The sequence below is a fragment of the Physeter macrocephalus genome, chromosome 10, assembly GCF_002837175.3.
Source record: "Physeter macrocephalus isolate SW-GA chromosome 10, ASM283717v5, whole genome shotgun sequence".
In the NCBI taxonomy this organism is placed as follows: Eukaryota; Metazoa; Chordata; class Mammalia; order Artiodactyla; family Physeteridae; genus Physeter; species Physeter macrocephalus.
Window position 1 is genome coordinate 9631878 of NC_041223.1, and position 25498 is coordinate 9657375.

Genomic DNA, 25498 nt, shown 5'->3' on the forward strand with positions numbered 1-25498 from the left:
CAGAATACTGTATGCTATTTTTTTCTCTTCTTTTATGAAAGACTGTTTTCCCAAAGTTTGTTAACTTTTGACTCTGGGCGTCCTGTAAACTAGGCTACGCATAAAAGCTGTCTTTCTCTGCATCCCAGAGTAAACAAACTCACAAAGCTGAAGTTTATTACTGATTCCTCTGGATTTGAGACATATTAATATGAACTGTCTGCACAAGAAAACATTTCTTCAGGGGCCTGAGTAAAGATGCATCTGACAAGAAGTGATTTTTATTTTATGTATTGGCGTTAAATGCTTTTTAAAAAGAAAAGCCCCGATGGAGGAGCTCTTGGTGGTCCCACCTTGGGGTGGCGAGGCTGGGTCCATGTGTTTTGGGGACATAATCTGACCCTGGGGCGGCTGTGAGATAAGCGGGGAGGACGGATGCCATGCGACCATTCTAGAGTATCTCCATGGCCTTGTCTGCTGGCGAGGCTGCAATGTGGGAGAGTGAGGCAGGGCCCCGGACTCCTCTGTGTAACTGGCGGCCAGGCTGGCTACTGGGAGGCTAAGGTTGGGACGGCTCCAGTTTTTCCTCGAGCTCCCATCCCCTCTGTGCCCACCGGCCACCGCGGGAGCTCGAGGAGGTGCCGTTTGCTAGGCTGCCAACCAGTGGGGGAGCTAACGAGGAAAGGTGTTCTCCTCCATCCCTGCTAGGCCAGGAGGGTGAAGCCAGCACGTGGACAGATCTTAGAGCAAACACAATCTTGAGGCAAAAGGAGGGACGAAAAGAAATGATTTCTCTTTCCCTACTGAACCCAAATTGCCTCGCTTCCCAGACTCTGCTTCCAGATGTCACCTTCCCAGCAATCTCTGTGACCGCGGGCTTCCTCCCCGGGCAGCCCTCGCTGTCCTGTGTCCCCTCTCAGAGCCCACTTCCTGGCAGGGAGGACTCAGGGGACAGCCCCCCAGCTGCTCTCAAACAGCTCTCTGCTTTTGCCAAGGCTTCCAGAATCTTAGGGGATCACGGAGCCTCGTAAAACCTCTTGCCCTTCCCGAGAGCAAATGGGGGGTCAGGCGGGCTTGCTCAGTGGGGGCTGTATTGAGGATGTGGAAGCAGGGGCGAGGAAAACCTTTATCTGCTCCTGTCCTAAACAGTCAGGTAACTTGCAGGCAGATAAGTTCAGAATGCTTTTTTTGTGGAAGACTGGATTACCAGTACATCAGCATAAATTACAGCAAGCTCCATTTTGCTGAAACCAGGGTGAGTAAAACTTCAGAGGAGATGCAAAATGCCACTGTGGTGGCAGGCGTCGCCGTGTGTGCCTCTCGGTGTGCGTGTGCGTGTGTGCGCGTGTGTTTGTGTTCCCAGAGTTTATGTGCGAGGCTGAGCAAGTGAAAACTGCTTGATATCCAGAATGTAGGGGTAAGGCCAAAAATGAATGTGACTATAGATAGATAGATAGATAGATAGGCATTTTGAAGTTTGCTAAAGATGATATAAGATGTAATGTTAAATATACATATATATTTAAGATATAAGATGTTAAAGACTATTTTTCAGTGTCATAAATATGCTGGAATATCAGTACTTCTGTCTTCTCTAGTTGTGTAAGCAATTGCTTCTACTGTCTATTAACACATACATAGGACCCTAGTTACACTTTTGCCATTTTGAGACTCTGAAAATAGAACAGGTGTCTCGGCAGAGTGCTGCGGCATCCTTCCCAGGTGGTGTGGAACGGGTCTCTAATCAACGTTAATCCTCTTCTTCCCATCCCACCAAGTTATGGTTCTCAAGCATGTATTACAAATTTGTGTCACGTTCAGATAAAAAGATTTCAGTCAGAAAGAATGGGATTTAAAATGCCTAAGAAAGTTTGGGATAGGCCATTCATGCCCCAAATTGACCAATATTTTAAAAGAACTAATGTTAAACTTTCCATACCACCCCCTTCCCCCAGCCCCCGTACCAACCCCACCAAGAGAGCAGCGGGGAGAATGTGCGTGTCTAAGTGCAGCCTTAGCACACTGTGGTTTCAGCACTGCTGCAGGGAAGCAAGTGCGGTGTGTGTCCAGATACTTCTGGAAACATTCCAGAGAGAGGCCCTGTACTTGCTAATGGCTGGGTGTACTTCAGGAATGTGGACAGGGGCCATGCTGGTCTTTAATGTTGCTAATGGAACTGTAATGGAAGTTTAGCTCACATTTACAGGTCAAAGCCAAGTGGCTTCCTTCTCATCACTCCCTATTACAGGAAACTGAGGGGCCAGGAAAAGGAAGAAATTCAAAATTATGACCTTAGGAAGGGTAATGAAAAATGCCATTTGCTTAGGCAAATATATATTAAAGTCATTTATATCCACACTTCATTTTTAATAAAGTTGCTTCCTTCATGTGCCAGGGGTAGCTTGCCAATGTTCTGGCAGGTAATTAAACATCTTATTAAATATATATCTTTAACATTTATAGATATGTGTGTAAGAAAGCTCAGTCTTTATCCCCATTTTTTTTTTTTTTTTTTTTTTTTTTTTTAGGGAGGGAGACTATTCCTGCTTAAGTAGATATCACATTCAAAAAAAAAAAAGCTCGGGCTTCCCTGGTGGCGCAGTGGTTGAGAGTCTGCCTGCCGATGCAGGGGACACGGGTTCGTGCCCCAGTCCAGGAAGATCCCACTGCAGGGACACGGGTCCGCGAAAAAAAAAAAAAAAAAAAAGCTCTGTTGTTCAACGGGTATCATTACAGCACGTTATCCTTTGTGAAAACGTGGGAGTAATTTTTCCCGGGGATCTAGCAGAAGAGAAAGTGAAGTCACGAGGGTGGAATAGGGACCATGTGTCAAGGAGAAGGTCTTGTAAGTGAAAGAGTCTGATCCAGGGGTGCCCCTGGCAGCTGCTGTGGGAAGGATGGGGCTGGGGGTTGGGAGGGAGAGAGGCGGGGTGACAAGGCTGGGAGGGAGGTGAGAAACAAAAAGGGGGCAGGCTGGAAGCGAGGAGGGGTCTAGGGAGAAGGGGAAAGAGAGGAGACAGCCCGGAATGACCAAAATATTAAATCAAAATTAAATCAGAAAACTAAAGTCAGGCAAATGGTTACATACGTAATCTGATTTCGCCAGCATACTTACGAAGAATGACGTGGGTGATAACGAATGCAAATATAAAGACTGTCAGAAAAGACAGAGATAAAATAAACATATAAAAAAATCTGTAGTTTCTTTTCCCCACACAGTTGCCTACCCAGGGACAGTGGTGATCAAATCGTTCTGAAATGAGAGGCAGAAAAAAAAAAAGGAAATCAATTAATAAAATGTCTTTATACTTGAGGGAGCTCCCCCCCCAAATACGCTAATAATATAACAAAATGGTATCATTGTATGTACGTACTTCCAAATTCACCACTCAGAGAAATGCTTACCGTTAAGACATTTCAAGAACATAATGATTCTTTCAACAGAGCTTAGCTGTTCTGAAAAAACAAAACGTGTGCATTCTATTCTCATTACAACAGAAAAGCAAAGATTTCCCTCTTTTGTACAAGAAAGCTCTTTGGTTCACAGAACAATCTTCCCTTAAGATGGTACCAACACTCTTGATGGTAATTGCTGGGCTGGGCTGGGCTGGGGCTCAGCCTTTCATGGGTGTGTGGTACTGACTGATCATCTTTCATGGTAAGTGGCCAAGACAGAGGCCACTAGGGGCCTGGGACAGGACAGAGGGACAATCCCTTCTTCTCCCATCCCAGTTACAGCCGTTTTCTAAAAAAATGTCTCTATTTCAATAGTCGTAGGAGAATTGATAGCATTTAAAAAATGATCTATGATCTTCAAATAATGTAATACACCTGATCGTTTAGTCCACAATTCTCAGCTTCCTTACCGTAAGACAAGGATACTGTATAGAGTCTTGTGGGGCTAAATACCGTCTGGGAAAGTATTTAAAAAAAAAAAACAGTATGCGGTGCTTTTTAAGGTTTGTCAAGAGATGTCACGTACATCAATACATTTGGCCTTGAAACATTCCTATGAGGAAAATGCTGCTACTGCCCTATTTTACAGATGAGCAAACTGAGGCTTAGAAGGGAGACTGCCTGCAGGGGCCGTACAGCTCAGAGGCAGTGGAACTAGAATTGAGGCCACGTCTTTCTCGGGGCTGATCCTGTCTTCCCAACGCACAGGCTGCCTTGAGCACTTGGTAAATGACTGAGCACTGGCTTTGGGCATTTTTATACTGTTATCCCAAACCTGTGTCGTCTCACCTTGGGGATTTCACACAAAGTCTGCAGGACATTTGTGATTTGTTCTTCCCCTTGCAAGCAATAGCTAAGTGCTTCTCTACTCTTCAGCTGATCTATTCAGAAGGCCTATCCAGAGTGTCGTTCTAACGCACCCACTCACAGCAGACTGCCTGCCGCAGGTCGGGGAGGAAAATGCTACCCTTTTTCACTTGGGCTCTTATCCAAGCTTAGCTTTTACCCAATTTTCACATCTTATCTGTCTACATGTGCTTTGAAAACATACAGAGAGGCCTCTGTGAGGTGTGACTCTGTAAGCAACACATCATAAAGTTATGCAAGGCAGTGTTTCCTTTCTTTCTGGTCACCTATCATACACCCCTCATCTCATATTTTATGTCTAGTGCAAGCTTATTTCTTGAAAAGGTCATGAGGATGCCTGGGGACAGTGGTGGCAGGGGACAGTGGCGGCAGGGGAACTGTAAGATCCACCGTTGTCTGCAAATGACATCAACAAGCAGCAGCCAGTCTGAGCAGAGGACACCCAGAGAGAAATTTCAAAGCTCACCAGCCTGGTGACAACCTGACGGCCTATAAGATGCTGACATTCAAAGGAAAGCAACTCCTACTGGCGTGTCTGTGTGAGTGACACGTTAACATGTGTTACCAACCCCACACAGCTGGAAAAGTTAATCCCTGCGCAAGAACAACCTCATTCCCCCAAGTCGCTGATCTACACAGGCTGTATAATGGAGAGGTCTACATGAAACAGGCAAAAATAGAAAAGAAATCAGAATCAGCGGAATTTTCCTGAGACTTTGAGGCTGTCATTTTGAGAAACCTCTTTTCTTCTTAACGCACGCCTGTGGAAAGTAAGAATGACAAGTGGGGGCTGGGGAAGCCCAGGTTAGGTTGGCACCTCTGGTTCCAGCTGTGAAAGCTGATCTCCAGATGCCAAGCACGTGGTGGACTCAGCCTCCTAATTAAAGTGAGACTCGCCCACCAGCAGAGGAGACATCAGGGCTCGGGAGGCAGAATTAACACTGCGGCTCCCCCCCAGGCCAAGTACCAAGGTCTTCATGGCTTCCGGTAATCGTTTCTATGGGGGCAGGTGGTAGCTGTAGCTTTAGCTTAGAAAGTTTACTATTAGCTAAGCTGAGATAATGTGCTTTCCTGAGCTGCTAAGGAATGAAAGCAACAGATGGGGCACATGAGACCCTTGGGCACGGGGTCTGGGGGGGCTTCGGAGGAAACGAGTGCTGTCTCAGAATGGGTGCAAACACCTGGCTCTCTGGCAGCCCTGAGCTGGAAGCAGTTTCCATTGGGAAATTTGTCTTGCTGAAAACTTTTTCTTGGCTTGACGAAATTCCCACTAACGATGTAGGCTTGCAGAGAAACGCTTCCATTTAACGCTCTTCATGTTCTCCTTTGTGGTTGTTGTACACGCGTTGGTAAATGAGCCTGAGAGCTGGGCGCGCAACTCTGTGGAAGAAGGAAGCTCAGAGCCCAGGGCCGCCTCCCGGACCCTGGTACCCTCCTCCCTGACTTCCGGGGCGTCGGGGCGGGAGAAGGGCTGCGCCCGGGCTGGGCCTGCGCCTCTTCTCTTCTCTGCGGACTCTCTCTCTCCCCCGGTAATCTCCTCCCCGCCCGGGGTTCAAATGCCAACTCTACACTGATGACGCCCAAACGGCCGCCGCCTTCATCCACCTTGTCTAAAATCACCTGATTTATTTTTACTTGCTTTTGCCTGCCAGCTCCACTAAGCCTTTAATAAATGTTTGTCAAGGACTGAATAAACCCTCATGCTACCACGAGGACGTCCCGTGAGCAAGCGCGTTGCCCAGGGCCGCACGGCTAACAGCAGCCAGGCCGGCCCGGTTCTAGCGGCTTCCAGAACTCTCGCCCACCAAACGCCCCGCCGCCACCCGGGGTGAACGTCCCCGTGAGCCCCGCACTGTATCAAGCGCTGGGACCACTAAGAAGAGAAACAGCAGCTTAACGAGCCCTCCACGGCTTCCAGGAGTTCCCTGTCTCGTTGGCGAGGGCACTATTTTCACAATCCAGAATATTCCTCAGACCCAAAGAACGAGCCTCTAACAGAGGAAAACCGAATTTAGCGAGAAAACCAGTCTGTTCTCTGACGATGCTGGCAGCATACAGCACCCTCCCTGACGGGTCGAGAAGAGAATCGGGGCGAGGGGCGCTCGCCCGGCCCTCACCGGCTCCATTCGGGCGCCGTCGAGGCCGTTGCGAGCAGGGAGGCCTGTGTTACTGTCTCCAGGAGGGAGAGCAGACAAGCGCCGCGCGCCAGCGGGCACACGGGTGGCTCCCCGGGACCGAGTGAGGCAGTGACTGGCCGGAGGGAGGACGTCCGGAGCCGGGCCACAGCAGGCAACGTGGCTGCATGCAGCCGCACCGTCTGAGATGCTTCAAACAACTGTTACCAGAGGGCAGACTGCATAGTTTCCGTGTGGAAAAACTGGATGGTGTCCTATGCACCAGGGGGTGCGAGCGGCGGGCGTGTGATGGTGGTTCTTTAAAAAACCGCTTCGGACTTGCTGCTAAATCCCTCAACTCTGAAGTCTGGATCCTGCCAGAAAGGAGTGGTTTCTACACTGCAGCCTCTCTGGAGGGTTCCTTTAATCAAATGAGGAGCCGTTCCCCACACCAGGCTGTTGGGTATCTGTGCTCAGCTGTGCGAAGCGGAGGGACAGAGCCTCGGGGGAAGGGAATGGAACATGGGGGGCGGGGATGGGGGGGTGATAACCTAGAAATTTCTCTAAAATAATGAGAGGTCTGAGTTCGCCAGCTGGGGTGCCCTGCCGCTGTCCTGGCATGGCTTATGGACTTATTTTCCTCTCCTTCCCCAGGTGAGGCCTTGCGGTGGGAAATCATTTCCAGCCACCTAATAGCCCTGGCACCTAAGTGCCTGACGTGTAGCACACACTGGAAAATATACACTAAGCAAAGGAAAAAATGCCATTAATTGCCTTTGGTAGTTTTCCGAGCGATCCCTGCTCCTGGCTGCCAGGTGGAGAGACTGGAAAATGCTGCTGAAAAGCTGAGATTTCAGGCATGCCGACTACAGAAAAGGGCAGGGGTCCATGAAAGTTGAATGCGTGCAGAGAAGGCTGAGGGCTGGAAGATGCGGACAGAGGCTGAAAGAGCTGACGGGACAGTTGTTGGTGTGGATCGGCTCACGGAGAAGCGGCCTCTGGCCTGTCTCTCGCTAATGGTGGGAAGCAGAGGTGGTTTTATTGAAAGCTCCACAGGGTGCCATTGGGAGACCCCGAGGCTTCGGGTGGAATTCAAGTCAGGGGGAATTCCAGGCAACTTCAAAGTCACCGGATCCTAAGCGGGGAAAGAAGGTTCCATTAAGACGGCTAGTGGGAACACAGTGTAGGCGAAGGAGTTATGGTCCTATTTTGTTAACCCCAAACTCTAAATACTAATGAAAAGAATATTATCAGTGATGATGAACGCTACCATTCACTGAGTGCCTCTTCCATCGTTCTCTCATTTATCCTTGGCCACAGCCCCATGCGGTAGGTGCTACCCCCACACTTTTCAGACGAGGGTGCCACTGAGCCAGGTGGGGCACCGCAGGTGCTGAGCTGGAGGGGTTAGGCCACTCCTCTGATTAAAGGAAGATTTGATTTCCTGGAGGGATGGAGTATGAAAAAGAGGCCTTAAAAATAAGTAGAAATGGAGACGTATTAAAATTGGGCAGGGAGAGAAAAATCCACTGAAATATTAAGGGAAATACTAATGGAAACGTATTTGCAAAAGTTGTGTTTGAAGGTTGCCAGAAAAGGAATAAAAGCGTTTGAAAATGTTAAGAATTTGAAATCTCTCAGAAGTCAGGCCCTCAAGAGATAAATTAAATCATATCCTCTGGCCAAGCAATTCTGAGTGTTCCATACAGTGGTCCTGGGCTCTGTGGCCTGCGTCTCCTCTCTGCAAGGGTGTGTTGAGGATCCTGTGAAAACTGCGATGTGAAACTTCTCATTTAAATGTTAATTACATTTAAATTAAGGTAAATGTTTTTAAAGGTATGAAGGGGAAAATTACTTTTCTTTAAACCTAGGACTTTTTTACCTCCAAAATTAGAAAAATGTTGCCTCATGAGGTATCTTTTGCCTCTTTAGAATGATGAATGTTGAGACATAGTGGTACGTGTGTTATTACCTGGCCTTTTATGGTTCCCACGTAATTGAAAAAATTACGTAATAGGAACATTTAAATATGAAACTAGCTCAAGTATCAGAGGACCATATTCTTAGACACTAAATAATTCATGCTGTTCTAGATCTTTTGGTAAAATCTAATTATAGCCTTGCCACTGTGTTTAATGATTTCTGGAGAGCAACCTCACCTGCTAACTCCACTCCTCTTCTCACTTTTATCCAAACTTTATTGAGTCCTTGCTATGTGCCAGGCGCTGTGCTAAGTATTTCACATGAATTGCGTCACTTAATTCTCACGAAACCTTGTGAGGTTGATGCTATTATGCCCATTTTACAGAAGAGGAACGTGCAGACGGAGGAGTTGGCATTGGAGCCCAGGTGTTAACCTGTACTCTTAACCACCACCTGTTCCCGCCTCCCGTGCCAGTTCCCTGCTGGTCACTGTGCCAGGTGGGCCCTGAGGACCCGGCCCCTCCCTCCTGGGGAAGCACACTTGGGCACCCGCAGCTCCAGGCACACCACATCGGCAGGAATGGGAACAAGAGTGGACCATGGCCACACCGGGACTGGTTTCTTCTGGTTCAGGGCATCTACCCTCTGGGTGATGCGGAGAAGACCTAGCTCATGTCTGGGTGCCCACCCTCAATCAAGACGTAATCTAACCTATGAGAAGATGGCCTCATTCTCAGCAAAGTGAACATCAGAAGAAGCGAACTTCTTATGGAGACGTACAGACTGGACAAAACTGCTTGCCACACGCTACTTACTGAGACTGTGTGGCTTGGGGGTTATTTGGGGCAAACGGATGTATCAGGGAAGGTTTCTTATGCCCCCCCCCACCACTTCTTTGCTCCTTTTCTGAAAATGATTTCTATCTGTTTAATTTTATGCTGCAACAAAATCAAGAAATCATATTAACTAACTCTGTGGACTTAAAGTATTAATAATACATCTCTTCTACACCGGGACTTAGTTTCTTTACATGTAAAAAGTTGGATTAAATAAACTCCAAGACACCTTTGAGATGTAAAATTAAATGTAAAGCAACTCTGTGTTTTATTAACACCTGTAGGGATTCGTCTGGTCTTGAGTCCTTGCCAGTGTCCCATAAATTAAGATTCTGCAGCTTTTAGCTCCTTTTGTTAAAAAATCTAAAAATTTTCAATGTAAAACCAATTAGTAAATGTAGAACCGTTGTAACCTTTACACTACAATTTAACATAACCTTGGACCATGCCCCCCACCCCACCTGCATGCTCTCATTTGCCTCTGCCCTGGCTTTGCCACTACCCGGCACAGTGATGAGTCTCCTGGGGCATCAAACGAGGGGGCTTGACTAACGGACAACTAAGGTCCCTTCAGCTCCTCAAAAGGGCAACTTAATATATTTCTGTTTCCTCTAATTTTCTAGGGTTGTTTACCGTTTCTTTTTAACTCCTGTTTCCAATGTTGGGGAAATTCTGTGCTTCTAGGAGGAGAGACAAGCGTGCCTGGGAGATGCACTTTGAAGCAACTTATACCACGAGGTAGATATGCTGATTAGAAACAAAGATGAAGCTGTTGAGAAAAGGGGTGGGGGGGAAAGGTTTTTACAGGAAGCAAAGAGAAATAGTTGCTATTTCTAAGAAAGTGAGGGAGAAGGGGGAAAAGGTTTAGTTTGTAATATAAATAGTTTTTGAAAGGAGACATAAGAAAGTGAATAGAAATGAGATTATTTTAAAAAGTGAATCAGCCTGTTGTGACGCAGAAGGAAACCCTACAATTCCCAGGAGGGTCATCAAATGAAGAGTAAATTCTAAGGAGGCAGAAGAATTACCTTCCCTTGTCTCCTCCAGCCCCTCCCAGAGCTCTCTGTCTTTACCAGACTCAGAACTAGAGCCCCAGCACTGAGGTCTTTGAGCTTCCTGGAATTTAGCTGCTGGATTAGGGCTCTGCATCATTATGATAAAATCAGTAATATAAGTTCCAATTTGTACATCCTCAGGAAAACAGTCTTGGTACATTGGTGGTCCTCAGTAGTTCTCCAGCTGTAACTTGCTAAGTTGTGAAACTCTGAAATAAGCTCCACTATAAGCAAGGGCTTGAATAGCAGTGAGTCTCCTGGGGCGGCCACTCCCTGACCCCTCTGGGCCCCTCTCAGCATCAGCTCCACTCCGTCTCTGGGTTTGCAGGGCCAGAAACTATGCCTGTGAGGTCTCCTTAATTCTCCACAGAATAAAACAATTATCTTCTGAATCTGAAAAACAAGCTCATGCTCTCAACCAACACCCCGCTTTCTCTAGAATTCTCTAGTCGCCATTCCTCTCTAGAAATTCCAAGCCTTGACATCAGTATCAACGCCACCTTACATCACAATGGCTTAAATACCTGTAGGGCTTTCTGGTTTTCAATACCTGTTAACATTATTTACCTCACGTGCCCCATACCGAACGTCTGACGTGGGCAGCACAGATTCCCAAGTACAGGTGACATAGAAAGTGAATCTCACACCAAATGCAACGGCCACAGGCCCAGGGCTCCTCCGTGCTACGTCTGGGTCCAGAGCTGCTTCTAATGTCTACTCCCTGCTTCTCCCACTTCCCCACACTCTTTGGACAGGTGTTCTTTCATGGCCAGTTACTACGGTTTTTGAAGCCAGTCAATTTATCCTCAAAGAGAAGGTTTCAGAACTGACTTATGGGTACATTATGCACGTAAAGCTAGCAATTCTAAGGCTCTTCAAAACCTTTTAATTTGACTACAATACACGATTGAAAAATTATATTCCTTATGGGCATGCTTTTCCAAAGTAAGCCTGCTTCTGTGATCTTGCAGCAAAGAATCTACATCATCTAAGGTGCAGAGAGCTGTGTCAATGAGCAGGGCACAGCTGCCTAATGGAATTGATATTTCCCTTGAAAAGCAAACTGTGATACGTCCAAAGTCGTTCTCTTAAAAAAATTTATCCAGAATGAGACCTCTTTGCAAAGCTTCTGAGACACTTCATTTTTCTTAAGTTGAAACTGTAGACCCAACTTCATTATAAGTAGTATTAAAATATAAGACGAGCTCAAGGAAAGAGACACAGCTATGCATTGTGCCTTATACAATTACAGGTGTAATTTCTCATCTGGTAATATAATTATATACGTATTGTGTGTTATAAGATTACGTAGTCAGATGTTGGTTGGGAGAGTGAGAGGGGCACACCCTCCCCCTCTAACCCTTCTTCAGTATATGTTCTGACGGTCACCTGGAGGGCTTATTTTTATGAGGGTGATATTCATGTTTACAATGTTCATAATGATCCTCAGTTTCCCGTTTCTAAAAGGTGGGCGTGGCCAGAAGACCCTCAGGCGCCCTCCCGGTCCAGCCCTCCCAGAGTCAGGAGTCCCTGTGGCTCAGGCGGCTCTCTGCGAACAAGTCCTGGCTGCCCCATTGTTGGTACAGCACAGAAGAAGAGCTGGACTCATGAGCAAAAGGGGTGTTTGATGCTCAGAAGTCGTCTGTAGCATTGCACACTGACTCTGCCCAGACGTTCAGCCCCCTGGAGTACCTGCTTCTCCAGCTGCCTGGGTGGCATTTTAGGGCATGTGCCCGAGATTCCACAATCCTGTGTCCCTTCGGCTCAAGGTCTGGTGACCTACCACAAACATCCAGGCTTGGGGGGGTGCCGTTGGGAGTGGATAACCCCAGTCATTCCTCTCGAGCACAAGGGTTAGTTTGTGCACCCTTGGGCTTTTATGCTTCTCACCGATGTATTTTCCTCGGGTGAGTTCATGCCGTCTTTCCACTGCCTGCTAGACGTTTCCACCTAACTGTCCCACAGCCACCTCTCATTCAGCCGGTCCTAAGCTGGGTTTATTATGCTCCCTTGTCCTCGCTCCTCACTAACCTGCCTTTTCTTAGTAAATGGCGCCCCCATGCATCTAGTTGCCCAAGGTAGAAAATGCATTCATTTCTGCCTTTGGCTCTCACCGCTCCCATCAACAACAGGATTGTTCATTGGATTATTCCTGCTATCTTTTCTATGCTTCTGTTCCCTGTCTCTGAAGGCCACTGCAGCAACCCCGTGACCTCTTTCATGAACCACCGTGAAACCTTCCTGGTTTCCTCACGCTGCTGCTAGAGGGACGACCAAAGCAAATAAGACCATGGCAGCCCTTTGCTTGTATTCCCTGGGCAGCTCCTGCAGCCACAAGCCTTGATGTCTGCAGAGCTAATGCAGTTCCAGATTGAGCTCCTTGGGTGCTGGAAGGCCCACCTTTCCTTCCCCTTCAACTAGAGCAGACAGATCTGTATCTGTTTTCTATATTGCTTTCCTCATTATATCCTTTTTCTAAAATGGCCCACTGTTTACAACCACCAGAAAAAATAAATTACAATTGGCTAGTAAATGTTCACTGTAATTGTTCTAAGCAGTCCCAAGTTAAGTTTCAAATATGTGTGATATTGCTCTGTTGGTGGTGCATTGTTGAAAGTACACTGGATTCTTAAGTTAAAGGACCTTAAGTCCTAATCCTAGATGCCTGTTTTGTGATGTAACTTAGACAGGTTTCTGGGCCTCGGCAGTTGGATATGTCATTAAGGCTTCTTTCCCACTCAAATATTAGGATTGTATGGTTAAATAAAACTTTTCAAGAATTGAAGTCCATTGTGTCCACTCTACACAAAATTAGGAAGTGCTGGCAGGCCTCCGCAGTAGAAACTCTACAAATAATTGCTAAGAGCTAGCTCTCTTATAGACCCAGGTTAGACCCAGAGCTAACTGGTGGCCCTACAGAGACTACTAAGAACTACATAAATACTCCCACCACCGGAATCAGGTCAGCAGACTTCTTAGACTCTGAATATAGTGTGTTGTTTTCTTGTTTGTTGCTGTTGTTTGTACAAACCATGCCAGCACTTCACTGAGTTACCACGGTCTAGTCAGTGGATTGTTAATTACTTTTCTAAACACAGGCACTCAAAAGAACAGGCCAAAGAGTCTATCTAATAGTCAGGACTGGCTATGTACGCTGCGGGGCCCACTGTACAAGGAAACTGTAGAGCATCATATTAAAAAATTACTCAGAATTTCAAGATGGCAAGAGCAGAACATTAAATCAGCCTTGGTTCCTACATACCCACTGAGCTGCCCTGTTAACTGTTTACGGCCTGGGAATGTGGTTTTCCGATTTGTGGCAGATTAACGTCTAGAGATTCTATTGGGTTGTCTGGAAGGATTTACAGAGGGCTGCTAAGAGCAAAGTACAGGGAGGAAATTATGATTATCTGGGAGTTAAGCTTAACAGTAGGCTAAAATCCCGTTCCATATGGAGAGCCTTGGGGCAGGTAGCAAAACCCTCCTGGCTGACACTTGCTAGAGCTACGGAGCTCGATCCCCAGGCAGGGCCGGGAGAGGCTCTCAGGGTTCCACTGGCCTGGGTGAGGTGTGATGGGGTGAGGGTGACGAAGGAGAACCATGTGATGGAGGACATCTGAGGCAGAGGCAGCAACTGCTAACGCTGCACACCCTCTCGTCTCCCGTCTTCCACGAATATCAGAAGCTCTGTTTTTTAACCTCTAGAGCACCGATTCTTAATTTTTTATTTCCTAATGCTTTGAAAATCCAATGAAAATGACAGTCCCTCCCACCCTCAGGCACTCACACCCCAGCCTTTACATACAGCTTCCTGCAGCCTGTGCTTAGTTAACAACGCTTGACCTATTGGTTTAGCTGGCTGAAACTGAAGTAACCAATTTCAACAACTAATTTTCAAGTTGAGTTGTTCCAAGAAGGCAGAAAGGCAGGCGCCTGCCTTTGATTGGCTTGCTAAATGTGCCCTCTCCTCGGGTCCCGAAGGTACACGCCCCAAACCCTAGCCCCGCTTGAGGCTGGCACTCTGCTCACCCAGCATAACTGGCTGCCAGTCATCGACCCCAGGTCGGGAGCTGCTTTACATACAGGAAGGGCCTATGTTTTATTCAGGGTTTTCCAAGCTAAGGGCTGTGGTCAAGTAGTGGGTCAAAATTAGTTTAGCTGGTCATGCCCAACATTAAAAAAAAAAAAAGAATAAAATAGAAAATATCAAGGCATCTCATATACTCAAGTACGGCTTCATGAAACTTTGAGTATCTGTGTAAATTAAGTCCCCATACAAAATTCATTTCTTACTGTGAGCTACAGGGGGAAAAAATTTGAAAGCTACTGCTTTATTCAAATTTGCAGCTGGCACTTGATAGGCCCTCAAATACTTGTTGAGTGAATAAATAGATGTATAAATTATATCTGTAATAGGCCTAAATACATTATGAGTCATTGAAAAGGGTCATTTCCATCCTCCCAGAACTGTATCAGGGTTACTAGTTCCTGATCAGACTTTGTCAAAAAAATGATCATTTCTCTTGGAGTCTAAAAATTTTCATTTGTACCGCTGGGAGGTGTGAGGGTGTGAGTGGTGAGTTTTGTTTGGACTGGGGGGGGAAGGAAACTTCTTTGTTCCGGTTGAAAACAGTAACCTAGTCACTGAGCTAAAAAAGTAATAGGCTTTTTTTTTTTTTTTTTTTTTTAAGAGAGAAAGGTACCCCGGAGAGATGAAGCAGATACAGGCAGAGGAGCATCCGATTCTCTTTTTCTCCTTCCTCCCTCCCTTCCGTCCTTCCCTCCCTCCTTCAGCAAATGTTAACTGAGCAGCCGCAGGCCAGGGGGGGTGCAGGTTGCTGAGAACACTTGGTGAGGAACAGACAGAGCTGCCCTCCTGGAGCTTACACGTCCACCGGGCAGAGGCTTTCATCAAACAACCGGTCAGAGCTGTGAAGGCCGAGCACAGAAAACCCAGGGAGGAGTGTGCTTCCCTAGGAACCAGCCCAGAGCCCTCCGTGAGAGGACTTCACAGCGAGGATGAGCCTTTTTCCAGGAGCTGAGAGGAGACCCTCAGGGCTGGAGTCCAGGCAGCAAGGCGTGAGGTACCACAGAGCTGGAGACGGGGAGGGCACAGATCTGGTGGACCAGGTGAAGGATGTGGGCCTCCTTCCTATGAGCCACCAGCAGGAAAGCACACTTAAGGAGAGAGGTGGTGTGATCAGATCCTGTTTGGGGTGGTAGCGGGTGGACTGGATGGGGAGAGGAGTGGATGGTCGGGGTCCACTAGGAGACCCCCGCCCAGGCAAGGTGAGAGATGATGGTAGCTTGCAGTTGGCCATGCTAGTGTTAAGGGGAGGGAAATGCACCCACCTAGTAAGAAAAAGTACGGAGCCTGGTGGTGTTTGGGGAAGGATGGGAGGGGAAGGAGCCAAAGATGAAACATCTGGTGTTTGCCTGGTGCGACCGACGGACGGTGTTGGCACTCAGCGAGGTGGGGGTCCCGGGGAATGCTGGTTTGGGATGTCTCTGGGCTCTCCCAGTGGAGATGCCCGGAAAGCAGACGCATCTGCAAGTCTGGAGCTCTGAGGAGAGGCCTGAGCTGGAGACATAAACTTGAGAGACAGAGACAGACTTCGGGAAGGCAAAAGGCAGCGAGACCAGAGTCGAGCACACTCACTCCCCAGAGACACGAAGCCCGGAGCCACAGACAAACCAGGGGAGACGGTGAGCCAAAGAGGCGCACGTGCCGCGAGAGCAAGACAAACAGAAACAGACTTTCACGAAGGAACCGCCTGTGCCTTTCTTGGGCATCGAAGAAGCGTTTTTAAAACAGAGTTGCCGTTTGACAATTACAGGCAGAAACGAGGCGAGCACTTCTTGGTCAGCTAAAAATAAAACCACGGCCAAAGATCACTCTTCTCTGTAGTAGGTCCGATTTACCTTTGCATTAGAAGTGGGCGTGTGTGCAGCGCGTGGACCTGTGGTTGATTTCATGGCAGCCATCCAGGACGGGCTGAAAATGTGCCTGGAGGCCCCAGAGACCCTGTGGTTGACATTCTTCCTGTTGGTGAAGGATGCACTTTCCAAAATATAGCACCAGACAGACAGTCTCTTTCTTTTGTCGAAAACAGTTTTTAAATACATAAATGCACAGAAGAAGAAAAGATGTATGTTTTAAAATTTACTTTAAATGCATTGTTTTAAACGATTAGAGTCTTCTAACAAAGCATTTTTCTGAAGTATACATGTAGACGGCTCCTGGTCTTACACGAGAATATCTGCCCCAAGTATCCAGAAAGCCGCCCCAGGGCTGGCCATGCACGTTCTGCTTCCCATGATGGCTGTACTTCTCGTTCTACAATTATAAATTAGCCTTCTGACTATGAATTGGCTGCCCAAGGAGTTGGACCAGTCATAGAGTCACTTGCTGAAGATGAACACGTCAGCATGCTGGCTTTGCCAGTTCCGTATGGGAGCTCAGCTAACAGGGCCTGTCCCAGAGGGTGGCTCTGAACTCGAGAGGCCAGCAAGCCAGGACCCAAACCTGTGAAGAGCAGGGCTGCTCTGAGAGGGCTCTGGGGGTAGCCCTGCTTCCCAGGGTGTGAGCCAACCTTGCCTGCCATTTCTCATTTATGTGTGGGAACGCTCCCTCCACCCCTGCCTCCCAAGGCTGTGGGAAGGCTTCCACGGATGTGAACAGAATTAAGCTCACTGAACCTTCACGGGGGCGGGCAGTTTACTTGATTGTTTCCTCACTCTAGGTCCAGATGCTTTTTAAAAAAATATTATTGTATTTATTGAAATTACAAATGCTGAACTTTTATATTCAGCTTACAAATTTTATTCTATTTATTAATTAAATTGTATATATCATTTTTATTTAATTTTATTTATTTATTTATTTACTTTTGGCCGCGTTGGGTCTTCGTTTCTGTGCGAGGGCTTTCTCTAGTTGCGGCAAGCGGGGGCCACTCTCCATCGCGGTGCGCGGGCCTCTCACTGTCGTGGCCTCTCTTGTTGCAGAGCACGGGCTCCAGACACGCAGGCTCAGTAGTTGTGGCTCACGGGCCCAGTTGCTCCGCGGCATGTGGGATCTTCCCAGACCAGGGCTCGATCCCGTGTCCCCTGCATCGGCAGGCAGATTCTCAACCACTGTGCCACCAGGGAAGCCCTAGGTCCAGATTCTTGACTCAGGTAGGATCTATCCAGCTCAGCCACCTGTGGATAATGACACTTAAGGGAGGAGGGGTCATCCCTTGGGCCTCTAGGACGCCAGCGAAGGACTCTGTTGGGAATGTCTGAAGCTCCCTCTGGGACGATCACTAGGAGGGCTCACCCACAAAGCCATGGGCAGAAGTTCTGCAAATGCATGTTATGATGTCATCTCTGAGCTTTTCTCTCCAAGGAAATGCTGAAGACTTTTAGCCAGCAAATCTCGGAGGCTGGACCGGTCCAGCCAGATGCACCTCTGGGGTCCCCTTGCTGTTCCCTGACATCTTGAGGCAAGGCTCTCCTTCGCCCACACTCGGGAAAGCACTCGCCCCGAGTCCAGCCTTTGTCCATGGACGGTCCCTTGTTATCTGCGGCTTCTTGCAGGATTTGCTTTCTCCTCTCGGCACTGTCTCCACCTCCTCTGTTCTGTGTCCTGAGGCCCCAGGAGAGGGGGAAAGACACTTTCTGTTTAGGGCAGGATTGAAAACGGACTCCTCGTTAGCAGCAGCCCAAAACATTTTTGGTTAAAGACCATTCAACAGCCCATCTCACTCGCCACGAAGCTCTCAGTGCTCTTCGTGACGTCCCTTTGTAAACAGCTGGACAGCAGGGAGGAGGGGTCATGCTGGTGGTGGGGAACGTTCTGGATAAGGGGGCTGCCCCGTGGGCACAGCTGGCGTCCTGAGCAGCTGCGGGGCAGCCCCGAGCCAGGCGAGGAGCATCTCCCCCCTCCCCGCCCCCGCTCTGCTTCCTCTCAGCCCCGACGGCTCTGACCCAGCACCTTTGCTGCCACTTCCATCTCACCACCTCTCACTTCCTCTCCACGTTCGCCTTTCTTGCTCCCTCCCTTCTGTATTTCTTTTCCTACTATTTTCTAGCACTTCTTTCCTCCCCTTCCTCCTTGTTTTCTCCTCTGTCTCTGACCTCTGACACCAGCCAACCACTCACAGCTGGACACACATGGTACCCAGTTCCTTGAAGCTGACGTCACTGTCTCTGGGCCCTCATGTTTAAGTTGCTGCAGATCCAGTTCTGGACCAAGAGCCAGAGGGTTCCGGTGGCTGCACTGAGTTATGTACTTTAGAGACTCAGGTCATTGTGTCATGATTGACCGAAAATAGGTGAACTTGATTTTTCTTTAAAAGCATTAATTTCCTAATACGGGGAGATAATCACGCGCTCAGCGGACAGAGGGATGAAAAACTCACTCTTCTTTGCCCCAAGTCCATGAATTTAATGAAGCACTTAGTTCCGTGGCTTCTTCCTCTGGAGGATTTCTGGGATCCATCCACTCTGTCTTTCCATCTCCACGGCTACTTCCCTAGTTATAGGGTAGCTGCAGCCCTCCTACCCATCTCCTTGGCCCTGTCTTATCAGCATCCAGTTCACCCTCTGCAATGCAGACAGAGAGCACTTTCTGAAACACACGGTTGATAAGGCCACTCCACTGTCCCTCGCCCTTGGGATAAGACTGAAGCTCCTTAGCGTGGCTTGGAAGGCATCTTGCCTCTGGCTGCAGCCCTCTCTGCCCGCAGGCTCCACTTTCTCTAGTCCCATGGGTCTGCCCGCCTCCAGCTGCCCTACGCCTCTGCACAGGTCATCCTCCTAGGACCTGTGCATCCATTGGTCTCAGATGGGATGCTCCTCCCTCTGGGTTAGGAACCTCTCCCATACGCTCCCACATGACCCTGTACCACAGGAGTCTGTGAATCTACCTGAGTTCCTCGGTAGGGAAGCTCTGCGGGCAGGGCTGTGCGGATCACTGTCACCGTCGTCTCCCCAGTGCCTGCCTAGCACAGAGCCTGACACACCAGCAACAGTCAGAAGATATTCCTTAAACAGGTGAGCCAATGAAGTGCTGACATGGCCATGTGCATAGCCCTAGAGGATTATTAGCCTAGAAGCTCCCCGCTTCCCTGAGCACAGCATTATAATAACCCCAGGCACACATGCTGGCGATTTCCTGTCCTACAGCAAATATTCAGCATGATCAAAGATAAAAAAATGCATTTGGGGCTCCATTTATTGGACTGAAAAACAAACCCATAAATCAGTAATAGGCAATGGTTTTTCAGGCACAAACAGCTTGATAGAAAACTGGTTACTTCTATCACATGATAAATGGCAGACCACTCTACTGTGATATTGCTGTGAATTGAATGTGTAAGAACCAAGAGTACACTCTGTAACACTATCTTGTTCTTGCTCGCTTTCAGTGAAAAGGTATGTGATACAAACCATTAGAAAACCCATGTGGGGCTTGGAAACAATCTTGGCTTCAAATTTAAGATAATATTGTATTATTTTTTGAGGGAAAATCTAAATTTCTTTATACCGACGTTTCTTATCTTCCCAATATTTCTCAGTAGCATAAACAGACTGAGTCAAGAACAATGCAAAGGAGTAAATTCTCAGCAATTTTTAAGAAGGGTCCTGTTTACCCAAGAACACAGAGGAGGGGAGGAGGGGGCTGGGAAGGGCCAGCGGCACAGTCCTTGTCCTGCCCCTGAGCTTTCTGTTCTTTCCTTTGTGATGAAAGGGTGATACAGATGCTCCCAGAAAACAACCAAGAATCTGTAGCAGGCTGAACACCAGGCTGGCAAGCACCCTGGGTGGGTGGGTGGCCCAGGCCTGACTGCCCAGTGCAGGAAGCTGTGTGTGAGAGTGTGCATGTGTGTGCGTGTGTGTGCGTGTGTGTACGCTCTGCACACCTGTGTTTGGGTTAAGAGTGAAAGAGGAAGAAAGAGAGGAAGGAAGAACAAGCCCAGTAAAGTTTTTCTTTTTTAAAAAAAGCAGCTTTTAAAAATGGCATCCTTGGGCTTCCCTGGTGGTGCAGTGGTTGAGAGTCCGCCTGCCGATGAAGGGGACACGGGTTCGTGTCCCGGTCCGGGAGGATCCCACATGCCACGGAGCGGCTGGGCCCGTGAGCCATGGCCGCTGAGCCTGCGCGTCCAGAGCCTGTGCTCCGCAACGGGAGCGGCCACAGCAGTGAGAGGCCCGCGTACCGCAAAAAAAAAACAAAAAACGGCATTCTTGAAATAAATGTTACTGCCTATTACTTGAAAAAAATCAACACCAACCCTCTGGTGGGGTGGAGAGATGTTACCTGTCATCTTAAGGAGTCTATTTTCTAACAACTGCAGAGTCTAAACAAGATTTAACCAGACTTCTTAACTTAGTTTGTGTGCCATGAACCCTGTTAGCAGTCTCATGAAGCCATGCACCCTTCCACCTTATTAATGTTGAAATCAGTAATAAATGTCATTTTCAAAATAGTTTAAAAGTTGTGACATCGTAGGATACAAGCTTATTTATTCATATGCCAAATAACAAGAGCTACAGTTTATCAACCACTGTGGTTTTGAAACAGCAAATGTAAATGATCTATTTTCAATGTCTGTAATGTCATATGAAAATGCCTGTGGTTTCTAGTGGTGACTAATGCAACTAATGTGGTTTGTTGCCTGTGCTCACAATTGAAAGAAATATTAAATTTCATTTAGAGGCTAGTGAGATTAGATGTCGGAGTTTTCCATCCAAGCTCTTGGACCCCCTGAATCCCATCCATGGCGCCCAGGGCAGGAATCCCTGCACTAAGCAACCCTGAGAAGCAAGGGTCGCAGCCCCTGGTCAGGCCTGGGGTCGGAGGGAGTCGGGCCCAGGGCGTAGGTGGCACTTCGGCAGTAGGGCCACAGTCCTGCTGTGTGTCCTCATGGCATCTCATTTGTCACTCTGGGCCTTTTGGGGAACTTGCTCTGTCCAGGCCGTGCGGTCAGTGACTTTCCTCAGGTTTGGGGCTCACGGCTTCCACTCAAGTGGCGGTGTCCCATCAGCCTTCCAGTACCTGCTGTTCCATTAAACTCTCCCCTGGGATCTTGAAGACTAACAGGAATGCCGGGGAGGAGAAGGCCTGACCCAAGGTACAGAGAGCCTCTGTGATACAAAAACTAGGATGCTCAGGCAATATAATTTCAGGAGGGGAATATAATCTTCATACGCAGCTATGAGAGATTTTTAAAAATTTAAAGTACTTACACATATATCTTGTCGTGTTAACCTGGTAATCCTGGGGAATGACTAGCAAGCTGAGCTTACTTATGACTTTGCTTGGGCCCGACCAGGTCATGCCAGACACTTACCTTCCCTACCCTCCCAGCAGCTTTCGTAAGACTTTAAAGGCTGGTGACCGTGTGTGATTCGACTTCCTGCTCTCTCTCTGCATGCTGCACCCCAGGCTGGGCCGGCACACAGCCTCACTCATGGTGGACACGAACTGCTGGATGATCAGCGTCTCTCCCAGGCTGGAGTAGAAATTATTACATTTTCTCATGTGTTTAGGTCTCACTTGTCCACCTGCCGCTGACTGCCTTTCAGGCCCAGCTGGCTTTCTCTCTGCTCTAAGTCTGTGGTTTATGAACTTTCACACAGTGGTTAGGAGGTTGCCTTCTGGTTCCGGCTGCTAGAGTCGTGCTGTGTGATCATGGACAGTTCCTGCCCTCTCTGAATTTGAGTTCTGTAGCAAATGGGGGTGATACTCTCTACCTCGAATAATGCCCAGGCTCGTTGTGAGCAGCAAATGAGATGACATACACAGAACTACCTCCAAAAGTCAGAAGCCATACATAAATACATGACGGCATCATAAAATGAAAGTTATTTTAGTATAAATTGTTTCTATGTATCCATTTCACTTCTTTTATCAAAAAAGGTAATAATTACATTTTCATAAGTACTAGGTTCTTACATAAGTGATTCTTCTTCCTTTATTCCAATTTCCATTAGTCCTTTATTTAAAATACTTCTCAACCTTTTAAAAATAAGATAAAATTTAATCTGTTCCAACAAACCAAATTACTTTTATAGCTTTTTAAAAACAATGTCCAAACGTGTATTAAGCTTTCAAAACGAAAGCATACAGGTTATTTTTCACTATTCAAGTTTCCAGCCTTTAACAGCTCAGTCCTGCCCAACTCCTACAAATAGTGGGTGGAATTTGGTGACACATTTATTGTTTAACACCCAACAGAGAGCAGCTGGATGGGCTGATACAGACACAAATATCTTGGAAGAAGAAACTCTGGGGCTGGTAAAGTAGGTTGCACCCTTAGCCTCCCTGGTTCCCAAATCCGTTGCTGGAGGCCAATTTCAATTCTCGGCAACTCAAGTAAACGATTATTGGGTATCTTCTATAAGGCGCCATCTGCTTTAAAAAGATGAATGAGACACACAACTGCTTCTTAGAAAGTAACTGATCTTTGGCCTTCGAGTCTCCCTGCATGTGACAGATTGGTGTATTTCAGCAAGTACTCACTACTCCCCTTCTTGAGAGGGGAGTATCCTTCCCTGCCCCACTGACAGGTCCTGCTCAAGGTCATGTGCCTTGTTTGGCTCATGGAATCTTAGCAGATGTGCCGTAAGCAGAGGCTGTAAGACATATTGCATATTTTGTCCCCCATCATGTGGTCCAGTGACCCCCTACCCCGGCCCCAGCGAGGAGAACATGCCTGGCAGTTGCTGTCCCTTCTGCCGGGGTCCCAGAATCAAATCTGAGGAGAGGCCTGAACCTGAGCAATGCCTGGAGCCCAACCCAGAACTGCCCCAGGAGACCCACAGGCCCATGAGGAAAAGAAAGCCTCTTTGTTCAAAGCCACTGAGATTCTGGAGGGTGTTTGTCATGCTGCATTACTGGCCAAGAGCTAACTAAGACACCTCATCAATTCACTTTACACTGATGTGTGAGATCAGACCATCTCAGGTTCCTGCTCGAGCATGATGCACTAGTGGCTGAGTCTAGTTCCTCTTTCTCGACAGGCACCCAAGGGCTTCAGTGTGACTGCTATTGAATTTTTCCAGCCTTTCCTCCCATTTCTCCTCTTTATGGGAATTGGTCCAAGATGACCCTCCTAAGATCAGACTAGATATCCTGAGCGCTACAACCTGGTCAAACAGTTTTTTTTTTTCTTTCTTTCTTTTTTTTTTTTTGGCTGTGCCATGTGGCTTGTGGGAGCTCAGTTCCCCGACCAGGGATTGAAACTGGGCCATGGCAGTGAAAGCCTGGAATCCTAACCACTAGGCCACCAGGGAACTCCCTAAAATATTTCTTTATGATGTTAGTTCACTTTTCATGAGTCGGCAGAAAACATGTCAAAGGCAGGAAGCCCATCTTAACACTTCTTTGCATTCTACTTGCATATAGCAGCCAATGAAGAAATACTTTTGGATGAGTGGTGAACGCCTGCTTTACAGAACATTCTACAGATATGGCCTGATTCCCCCCTCTTGGCTCTCAACATCCACCCTTGGGCCCTGGCCCAGCCACTCAGCTTGGTGGACTTCACCCGTGTTGTCAGGCCATGTCAATGCCCACCTCAGACACCCAGAGGGACTCTGGCCCTAAGGTGGGTTACAGAAGAGAAGTACTAATACTGATGAACTTCCATTTGTAAAATGATACTTGCAATGTATGGCTTCTAACAGGCTCCAAAGATGGTAGCTATTTTACTAATATTAATTTTTTAAGGGTGCAAATCACCATAGTAGTGCTCTTCTGGAAGTGGCCACCTCCCATAATAGGCCTCACTGCTGGCCGCTGCTCTCCACGAGACATGAGCAATTCCCAACACACCCAGATGGCTTGACCTCAATGGTGGATCCCGGAGAGGGTCACACCAAGTCTGTTCCCATGGCTCTCAACCTTGACCGTGCATGATCCCCACCTCCTTTTACTTTGCTACAAGGCAGACTCCCAGGCCTGGGTACTCCATCTTGAGGAATTTACATCTACTTACATGTACTTACACCTATGACAGACATGTCATGAAGGAAATTCTTCTGAAAGTTGAGAGACTTTGTAGAATTTTATTTTATTTTGGTTATTGCCTCAAAAGCACCTCTAGACTTTCTTGATTTTAATTTTTTTGGAAGAAACTCTTGGTGGCAGAACACAGGGGCTCTCACTGTGGGGAGAACATGTTGAGAAAGAGAAGGGACCAGCTTATCTGGCTGAAACAAAAGGGTGTCTCCAGCTACAGCATGAAGAATCCATGGAGGATGAGGGAGGCCAAGAGAAGAGCTGGGGGACGGGCCAAGAAGAGGTTACAGAAGAACCAACAGAAGAACTATTGGTTCCCAGGAGACGGGAACCAATAGTGAAATACAGGAAATGTGAACTGGTAGGAAGAGACAGAAAAAAGAACGTACTGACAACCAGGAAAGGTTTTAATTTGACGTAAGAGAAGAAGAAAAGTCTTCCAGGAAAGAATGTCATTTTATGGTCAAATGAGTCAGGAGGGTTACTTGGAATTCTGCCATCTGTCACTTGCGCTAATAACAATGAATCATTGATAACGAGTGACTTAATTAAAACTCCCATCACTTTCTGAAAAGGACTTGAGTTGCTTATAAGAAAACCTGGAATAAGTTAGTGCCAAAAACACACACCCCAAAGTCTTTACGTTGTTTAGAGGCTGCTACATTTGGCTCTGAGTTTCTTCATATCAATGAATAAAACCTTTTATGAACAAATGGCAGCCTTCCGCAGAGACGTGAAATGAATTCCGGCTCTCTCCACAGTCTTGCACAGTGTGGGTTACATGACAATGACAGTAATATGCCTTGAAGTTATCTGTCATTTTGCAAGTTTCATTAAACCCTTGGTGCACTACAATAGATTATCTGTGGAAAGAAAAACCTCCCAGTTTGTTTTCAGCTAAAAGATCCCACGTCTGTATTTATTCATTTCAAGTTGGAGGTGGAGACACAATTACTGCTGGTCTAAGGCAAACAGAAACTCTCCAGAGAGGTCAGTGAATGGGAGAGGGTGGAAACATGATCAATGTCTTGAATCCAAAAGCATTAATTAGGTTGTTTGATATATTTTTTAGTTACAGGACCTGTTGCTTAAAGCAAAAAGGATAAAAACTCCAGACACTGAGAAAAAAACTAAAACAAAGATTAACACAAAGGGGCTGGAAGCGCTCAGGAGCGAAGAACCCAGCCTGTGCGCCACCACGGAAAGCTTAGCGGCAGCCCTCACACGAACAGTAAACAGTTTCCCAAAATCCAATAAATTTCC

General features: G+C 47.4%; 1 protein-coding gene across 2 annotated transcripts in view; it reads right to left on the bottom strand.

Moving 5' to 3' along the window:
- ZDHHC14 (zinc finger DHHC-type palmitoyltransferase 14) overlaps window positions 1-25498 on the bottom strand; it is a 271452-nt gene that overhangs the window by 37070 nt on the left and 208884 nt on the right. For both annotated transcript variants that reach the window (XM_024122665.3, XM_024122664.3), the window contains exon 4: window positions 3095-3232. In XM_024122665.3, coding sequence (XP_023978433.1) covers window positions 3095-3232 — 138 coding nt within the window. The remainder of the gene's footprint in view (window positions 1-3094; window positions 3233-25498) is intronic.